We start from the raw sequence: 9,260 nt of genomic DNA, 5'->3' as shown, positions 1-9,260 counted from the left end.
TTTTCCATTGAGACCTGACATTTTTCTGTGAAGGCTGTTTTCAGTATGAGTCGACTCATTTGCCTCAAGAAGAAGACGAAGAAGAGCCGGGGGAAATAAGATCGTAGAATCTTCCAGCCACCCATAACGGCAATATTATTTAAAAAAAGAAGCAAAATATGCTTTCTCTAGGTTTTTATAAAGTGCAGTTTTCTTGATTTTTCACAGCTGACAGTTCAAGTGCAAATTGAGGAATGAGCAGTTCATACAGAGAATCAGCAGTTTGTAGTTTCAGCACTCCTAAAATGCAGGTCTGTTTTCACTTCACTTTCAATTCACTTCACTTCCACCAATGTGGGACAAAAGCACTGAAAATTGAAATCAATCCATTCTGTACATTTAAGAGACGAGTGCTGACAGTCAGTTGCACTTTTTTGCGGTTTCTCGTTGAAGTGATTGAATTGAAAATGGACTGACGGCCGTCCTGCCGTTCATGGTTCTGTTTCGGGGAAGAACGTCCGCTCCCCCTGTCCTGCCATGCAGGTCAGCCTTGATATGCACACTAAACCAGAGGAATGGTCTACTAGTTCTTTTTTGAGATGAGGAATATTAAACTGAGAACTCATGGAAATTGACCATGAATTATTTAATAAAGGTTCTCCAGTTTAAATGATGAAAAATGGTGTTTGAATCTGTTATTTTTTTTGGGGGGGGGGTACTTCTCAAAGGGTAGTTTTTGTCTTTCATGTAACTCCCAGAGTGAATTTATTTGCCTTAAATTATCTTGGAGCAATAATCCGCTGCAGTACTTCAGTTTTATACTTAACAGTGATGTGCAGAACCGATGGCGTTCCGATGAGCCTCAGCTGAACTTGCCAGCATACTGTCATGATTGGAGTTTTGTTTGTGGTCTTCCTGAGCACTTGAACCCAAGGTGTGTTTTTAAAATGGCTCCAGCTCCGTGTCATCTCCCCTCAGTCTCGCTGACTGGAACGGCAGATGATGCAGTGCCGGCACACCCCTGGTTCAACTTGGCTGAACTTTGACCGCTGCTCGCTGTGACCCTTACACTCAACCCAGCAGCAAAAATCCTGTTGGTTGAACTTGTGCAGACTCAGCGGGCCTGCGAATCAGCGAATCACTGCAGAGCCGCAGACTCCATTGTCATATGACGCAGTGGAGAGGAAAGGATGGGAGGAAACCTGTGGAGCAGGAGAGAGGAAGCAGGATCTGAGGAGGAGAGGTGATGTGAGGCCAGAGAGGAAGAAGTGAAGGGCGACGAAAAGAATAATGTGTGATGAGGAACTAGAAGAGAGAAGAAATCATTTAAATAATAGAGGGGGAAAGAAATGACATGAACACCTGTGAAGAACTCAGAAAGAGGAGGAATAAGGAAAGTTTGACTGCATCTGTAGTTTATGATCAGAGATCATACCTTTTTTTTGGTTTATTTTTTTTCTTTCGGTTGAAAAAACGTCCATGGATAAACAAGGCGAATGAGCAGAAAGTTATTTATTTTTCCATTCATGTTTAGCCACATGTATTTTTATTGAAACCGCCCAGATAGTTCTGGACTGAGTCCAGTTGCAGCAGGTTTGTTTCATTCTTTGCATTTTCCTCCATTATAGCCTTACAGACATGTTTAAGGATTAGTGATGCTGCTGATGTCATACCCTACAAACGCCATGTCACGTAAGAATTGTTGCCCGTCTTTGGATGGTTGGGTCGTTAACCTCAGCATATCATTTTCCTGGACAATTAATGTGTTTCCAAAAATGATGTAAGATTTGCATGCATATTTTTCTTTTTAATCTCAAATGGCTTGAAAAAACAAGTGCAATTAGCTGCTTCCCTGATCTTGCCATGGAAGCATGCCCCCCCACCCCCCCACCCCCCAATAGATTTGGACTAAGCTCTGAATGTTTACATCATCTCACTGTAATAGATGCAGATCCATGCATCCATGAACTGTCTGTCTACTTCAGCGATGCTTTCTAAAAGGGTTTATTCTTCAGTTGTAAGTCATTTTTCAGGACGTGAGTGATCAATTTACTCAGAGATGGGGCTCTTTTATGGGGGCAGATCTTATTACATTGGAGTTCCATCCAGGAAGACATTTTAAAAAGCTAATCTAAATGCTAATTTCTGGTAATTCTTGATAGGGGCAAGTTGTTCTTTTGCTTTTTTATTTTCTTTTTAGTTCAGTGACTGGGAGAAAGATTATTTTTCTTTAAGCAAACTGTGAAATAGTAAAATGAGATACACATCAAACAAAGCATCAGTGTTGCCTTGCTTGTTTGTTTTCTTCAATTAGACATTCACACATGCTAAACGGTGCCTCTTCTACCTTTACGGCTAAGGATCAGTTAGGGGTTGAGCTGTTGCTGACAGATTTAACCAGGAACCCCTTCAGTTACCAGACAGCTGCTGTACCTCCTAAGATATTTCTGAGTCTACAAATCTGATCGCTCACCTCTAGGTTGTTCTATGACACAATAAAATAGTAAAGTCAATCAAACGAACATTGCTGGTGGGTCGCTTCCAGCTGTGGTGCAATCTGACCAGACATACTGTAGATACCACAGATAGCAGGAGAGTCCAACCCAGAATACACTTTAATGTTCATTACAGTGCAGGGTGTGGCTCGCCAGCTGTGACCCTGAGCACATCTGCTGGTAATGAACAGTAGGTGCCTCCACACCAAAGAGTTAATGTCAGCCCCCCCCCCCCTTCCCCCGCTGATGCCAACATTTTGCACAAGTGGGTGCATTGACGCTTGCGAAATGGCCAACTAGCACTGCATGAATGCACTGCTGGGTAACTGCTCATTTGACAAAGTGTGTGTGATTAAAGTGGGAAATACAATTACATGCGGATGGCATTTGCTCCTGATGATTCAGTGTGTTACATCTAGGTTGAAGCCACTGTGACCTCTTCTAGCACCCCCTGGAGGAGTTTTGTTGTGGCTCAACAAAAAGTGTCAAGCAAATGCAAAAATGTATTAAACCCAACATTTTGTAAAGGCCTGTCCAGGGTGAACCCTGCCTCTCGCCCCTTGACGCTGGGATAGGCTCCAGCCCCCCCGCAACCCTTAATGTGTAGGAATAAGCAGAAGATGACGATGGATGGATGGATTTTGTAAAGGCCGGCAGGAGGCGACTGCACAAGTAATGAAAAAAGTCACATTATATGTAAGTCTTTGGAAAAAAATGACCCTGGCTCTCCTCTGATTTATTACTTCAGTAAACTTTTCCTCGGGAGTTTAACATCTCAATTACCAATCATCTTAAGTACATTGTGATGGTCATTTTTTAAAGTTACGGTCTCATTTACAGTAAATTAGACAAAGTGGGTTGTCAGTCAGGGTACCTGTGGCGTACCAGACACATCCTCCCAAGTTCAACTCCGGGACTGAAAAATGATCTCTTGCTTCGAAAAACCAAGATGGCAACAGCCAAATGTGACACCACCTTGTCTGTGCCCTCATCAGAATCCATCTGTACTCTATCCAAAGATACATCTCTAACACACACTTTTTGTCTGCCAGATCTGTGTTTTCTTCTCAGTTACCTTTGATTAAAAAAAAACAACCTAGGGAGCTAGTTTATAGTTAATTAACACCTAAAACGATTGCGTACAGTCTGAACAGATGAGTGTTTGCCACCCAGATGTTCAGAATAACAGCCGTGAATTCAGGGCTGCTGCAGGAACTGAGAGCTCTGTTTGCTACTTATATTCATGCTAATTACAGCAAAAATACTGCATTATTGTCCTTGTTTATACAGTTGTCTGATTAAATACGAAACACAGGGGCGTCCTTGAAGTGGAGATGAATATATTTTATCATAAAATACTCATTGGCAATTCAGAGAGTGTAACCAATTAATTGTGCAACACAAAAGAAGAACCTTTGGTCTGAAGAAAGGCAGGGGAACACAGTAAGAACTAAGTCAACTGTACAAAAAGGAAAATGGAACAAGTAGTAAACGCTTTTCCTTCAAAATTTGATATAAAGTCTTAATAAAAACAATGGGTACAAATCAGTTAAAAAGATCCACAGGGAGGGTTCATCTCTACATTGGCTCGTGTGTCTTCATTTGCCCAGAGCTTTGTCCAGGTTGGTCTTGATCGCGTCCAGGAAGTCTGACGTGTTGACATAATGCTGGTTCAGTTTACAGCTGGAGGATCACAGTACAAGGATTAGATTTCTAATGAGATCCGCTCTCACGTGAAACATTTAAAAAAAAAAAAAAAAATCTACCATTTCTACAGGAAATACTCGGTGTTGACAGAGGGACTTGAACTCACTTGGCCAAACCGTGGATACAGCCCGCGAGGTCTTTTGTCATCACGCCGTTCTCCACAGTTTCCACACAAACTTTTTCCAACGTCTGGGAGAACCTGGAGAGCAACATTGCGCCAAGTTAAATCCAATTAACATGATGACATCGATGTCAGGTTTCTTTCTCTCAATTTTTTTCCCCCCACAAGAGTAAATGACAGTCGCTAAACTAAATGAAATACTTCATCAGATCAGGATTTCCATCCAGTTTGCCTCTGTGCTCCAGTCCACGGGTCCAAGCAAAGATACTTGCAATTGGGTTGGTACTAGTCGGTCTCCCCTGCAATGCAAGAACACATTCTGAATCACAGTGATCAGTTTATTGATTATACATTGGCCTCATCTGAGAGCACCAACCAGGACCTCTTCCACACCGCCATCACCTGAATAAACTAATTCAGGGACAGTGACAATATTCACTTCACCTTAAATTTCATGTCAACCCCACTTTAATTTTGACCATGAATTTAACTTCAACCCACGTCCTCACCCTGAAACATCCTCATTTGAAACTTACCTTTGCAAATATTTCCACATCCTGTGGGTGAAAACACACTTCCTGATACAGGAACGACCCTTACCCTCTGGTGTTCACGGAAGTGCCTGGTGACGGTGCCGTGGGCCGCCTCTGCCTCGATAGTCTTACCATCAGGACACACCAGTACTGATGTCATGAGACCAAGGGAGCCAAAACCTGAACCCAGATAGCCAGAATGAGCACAAACAATAGCTATTGTGAACACGGACGTGTGGCAACTAAGTCCTCTTACCCTGAGCCAGAATGTCTGACTGCACGTCTCCGTCATAATTCTTGCAGGCCCAAACAAAACCTCCAGAAGACTTCAGAACCTGGGCCACCATGTCGTCAATGAGACGGTGCTCATACCAGATCTTCAGCTTGTCAAACTGTGGTTTGTAATTCCTTCACAATAAAGAATTAGTCAGCTGAACAATGATATTTACATGAAGTCAGCCTGGCTTTTTTCAAATGGAGGACATTGTACCACACAAAATTGCCGTGAACCTGCTGGGAATTTTCCTCCTCGAAGAAAAGAAAGGCTGAATCTTCCAGTTAGGAGTCTTACTTCTCAAAGATGTCCTGAAAGATGTCCTTAAAGTGCCCGTCGTAGGCTTTCAGGATGGTGTTCTTGGTGCTCATGTAGAGAGGCCACTGCTTCTGAATGGCGTACTGGAAGCAGCTGTGAGCAAATCCGGTGATGGACTGTAGAAAATGGGTCAGACTTCAAAACACAAGAAACCACAACCACCGTCTTCATACAACAGGCATCCAAATCTACCCAGAAATCCTAATGAGTGTTTTGTAGACTGAAAACATTATGAAAGTACCCTTTCTGTTACACATGTACAGCGTTGAATAAAAACCAGCACAGAACATCATGCTGGCACGTTGAGTTATTTATTCAAGGAGTGTTCGGGGTCAACTCTTGTTGAAACGAACACACACCGATTCCAACATGTTCACACCTGGAAGCTGCTTAGTCTGATCTGACTGGAGCCGCTGGGGTTAATGGCTTCTCCACGGTGGTAACGAGGCAGGGGCGACTGCTTCTTCTTCACTTTCCCCCACCCAGACATCCTGCTAGTCCAGGGAACAAACCTACACACAGCTTCTTTTACCTTTAGGCCACCATTCTCGATGGATCATTTTATCCATACAGACAATCGTGTGAAAGTTCATCATAATCAGGAGATGAGTTTTTGAGTTAGGGCCCAAATTGTGTTTTGAGAAGTCACTGAAATTGACCTTTTGGATCTAAAATGTCATCACTTCATCATTTCATGCTGGGAGACATTTGTGTGAAGTTTTGTCATAATTATTAATATGTGAAGCTTCTTTTTGTGCAGGTCAGTGACCTTTGACCTTTCACCACAAAATCCAATTACTTCATTCTTAAGTGCGAGTGGGTGATTTTTCTTTTTTAAACCAAATTTGCAGACATCCCCTCTCGCCGTTGCTAAAATACCACGTTCATGTGAGGTGACAGGGACCTTTGAACTCTGACCACCAAAACTTACAAAACTATATGGAAAGTCTTTCAATCTTGTACTGAGTGACTGGTCCTCACCTCATCAGTGTTGTACATTCCCATCCCACAGCCCCCAGCAGGAAAGTCGAACACGTCCCACTCCCTCGACTGGCTACCATCCGCTGGGGAAAACACAATCTTGAACTGGCCAGGCTGGTCAATAACGAAGTCTGTGGCTTTGTACTGTGGGATTAAAGAAAACCTGATATGAGAGTTTGCTCCTGTACCAGTAGTTTTCATGTATCCTTGAATCACATATTCCGATTTACCTGATCACCGAAGGCATGTCTGCCGATCGTTATCGGCTGCGTCCAACCGGGAACAAGACGAGGAATGTTTCGACAAAGGATTGGCTCTCGGAAAACGGTGCCACCCAAGATGTTTCTAATGGTTCCATTGGGGCTCTTCCACATATTCTTTAACTTAAACTCTGAAAGAAGATAAACAACTTTTTATAACCCGACAGTAACTGAGACAATAACTTATCATGCAGACATATGAGAAACTTTAAAAAAGGAGTCAATATGTCACAAATTTTTAAAAAGGGCTGCATTGAACTGATAATACTCTTAGCGGGATGTGTCAGACTTACCCTCGACTCTGGCCTCATCGGGGGTGATGGTAGCGCACTTGACGGCTACGTTGTACTTCTTAGTTGCCAGTGCGGAATCGATGGTTACCTGGTCGTTCGTCTGGTCACGGTAAGGCAGACCAAGGTCAAAGTACTTCAGGTTGACGTCTACGTTGGGTAGGATCAGCTGTACACATACACACGCAAGGTTTCATCATACACGTAATGACGAAAAGCAAAATAACACACACACACACACACACTCTCTCTATGTACCTCATTTCAACATGAGTTTGTCAACAAAGGCTAAGCATACATCCACCTGACCATCCATCACTGATCACACTGACACAGCCGATTACAACAACCAAGCTAAAGCTAAAGGGGCTATAGAGGCCACTATTAGCTCATATGAAGCCATTAAAATGTACTAATGAAGGAAGGTAATCTGATGGGGACCAGATGATTAAAATGTAGGCGAAAATTCAGTTACGTGAAACAACACATAGTTAGAAGTGACATGTACAGATATTTCGTCACTGTACTGACTTCATATTTTACTGACAACTTTTTACTTTTCACTGCTACATTTTATACAGACGCCTCACATTAAAAAAAAAGTACGACTTGTGCTAAGAAGTAACAAGAGAAACAGACCAGCTTTGTCTAAGGGGGCAAGCTTGTTTACCCACATCAGGGGTGGCAACACATGCGTTTGTTGGTCGCCGCTTGTCAAAATGTATAAAAGAAGAAAGAGAAATCCACCAAATGTTAAGAAACTTGAAGACGGCAACCGTGTTCATGCTTTAAAAAGTAGAACAGATACGTGTTCTGGACCTTTAGTTAGTTTAGGAGATTATAAAACTGGCGACAAGAATGCAGTTCTTTGACAGTACAGAGAAGTACCAGGACCAGCAGAGCCGGTCTGAAACTGCTCATGAGTAAAAACCTACCCCTGATCTCCACATGAGAAGTCAGTCACCCAGGCAGGCCTGACCTACCTTCTCTTTGATGAACTCCCATATGATGCGAGTCATCTCGTCTCCATCCATCTCCACCACCGGCTGCTCCACCTTGATACGCTTTGTGGCATCTGAGAAATGTACATTCTTGTCATCTACTCAGCCTTCATTTGGGGGTTAGGGTTAACCCTAACCCTAAAAACTAAGCATTCATCCTCCCAGAGGGAACATTAACAGCAGGGATGTTGCATTATGCTCGTTACGAAATCTATCAGCTTGCTTACATCTAACAATTAATTAAATTCCCCAAATTAATCACCTAACACCTCTCCTGGTGACGCACCTTGACCTCCTTTCATCACACGCGTATTTTCGCAGCAGTGAAACGGTGAAATTCAGGTGAAGCCGCCAAGTTTCCTGACCTGAGAGATGATTTGACTTTGATAAGAGTAATTATCATCTGCTGGTGCCGCGTGAACCCGACGACACGTGATCTAACACGTCAGGACGAGCTGGCAAAAGCAGCTGGACAGACGCCTCTTACGGCGGGTGGGGTAATAACTTGTCATTCAAACTGAACATCTGTGTGATTTTTGTTTTTGTTTTGTTTAACATAAAACTTCATCCGACATATGTCATTTTAACCCTACTGTATTGCCTGAATAACCGGGCTGTCACGTCGCCAGTGCGGGCCGCTTGAGATGCCCTCCGTGTAATTATTAACTCTAAACATTTCCCAACCAGGTCATCAGGTAAACGCCGAACCTCTCTGAAAATCAATGAAGTTGTCCATGTTGGTGAGAATCACTTACAGCTCCTCCTCTGACGGCCGCGCTGGCTGACGGCGGCCGATGACAGCACGCACGGGTTTGGCTGCAGCACCGCGGCTACACCTCTACACCCCACCGCCGCTACAGTCTTCAGGTAACCCGCCATGTCAGCTCGGCTTAAGTTACCCACACACTTGGAAGTGACTTGTGGCGCCAGGTAGAGCCGGGGTCCGCTGTATTACACACGTCAGCGTTGACGCTTCGCTCTGATTGGCCAATCAGCGTTGACGCCGAGCCAATCACAGTGACGCGTGTTTGTCGAGTCGTTGAGTTCAATGTGTTCGGGTGTAATTTTACCTTTATTTGTCTAATGGTTCCCCTGAGCCTTTAAAAAATCGGTGAATACCAACGAGTTAATAATCCCAGGATAAATCCAACAGTAGATTGTGCTGCCAGATGAGCGCACCTGCGCCTGAGCGGAGGCCAACTCATCCATTGATGCATTCACTGACTGATGAGTCCAAGTAACACTGTTGAAATCTATTGGCGCGTTTCAGTTTCAAAGAACAAATTAATTGCAACAGAAAA

General features: G+C 43.5%; 1 protein-coding gene across 3 annotated transcripts; it reads right to left on the bottom strand.

Moving 5' to 3' along the window:
- Positions 1 to 3,767: 3,767 nt before the first annotated feature.
- LOC147269618 (isocitrate dehydrogenase [NADP], mitochondrial-like) lies at positions 3,768 to 8,902 on the bottom strand. Of its 3 annotated transcripts, none has more exons than XM_086187895.1 (11): positions 8,715 to 8,902; positions 7,942 to 8,033; positions 6,962 to 7,127; positions 6,639 to 6,799; positions 6,409 to 6,552; positions 5,407 to 5,543; positions 5,092 to 5,243; positions 4,903 to 5,015; positions 4,504 to 4,601; positions 4,241 to 4,380; positions 3,768 to 4,157 (listed from the first exon to the last, which is right to left on the bottom strand). In XM_086187895.1, exons 1-10 carry the CDS (start codon positions 8,836 to 8,838, stop codon positions 4,284 to 4,286), a joined length of 1,284 nt encoding a protein of 427 aa, XP_086044021.1. In that variant the 5' UTR covers positions 8,839 to 8,902; the 3' UTR covers positions 3,768 to 4,157; positions 4,241 to 4,283. The 3 variants fall into 3 exon arrangements, with proteins under 3 accessions (XP_086044021.1, XP_086044014.1, XP_086044031.1); XM_086187888.1 differs by having other exon boundaries at positions 3,779 to 4,157; positions 4,288 to 4,380; positions 8,715 to 8,901; XM_086187905.1 differs by lacking the exon at positions 8,715 to 8,902 and adding an exon at positions 8,246 to 8,399 and having other exon boundaries at positions 3,779 to 4,157; positions 4,288 to 4,380.
- Between the last annotated feature and the right edge of the window lie 358 nt (positions 8,903 to 9,260).

The sequence above is a fragment of the Aulostomus chinensis genome, chromosome 2, assembly GCF_037954235.1.
Source record: "Aulostomus chinensis isolate RoL2024-O1b breed Wild chromosome 2, RoL_Achi_v1.0, whole genome shotgun sequence".
Lineage (NCBI taxonomy): Eukaryota > Metazoa > Chordata > Actinopteri > Syngnathiformes > Aulostomidae > Aulostomus > Aulostomus chinensis.
Note: the sequence above shows the minus strand (reverse complement) of the source record. Positions and strands in the feature narration are given on the sequence as shown.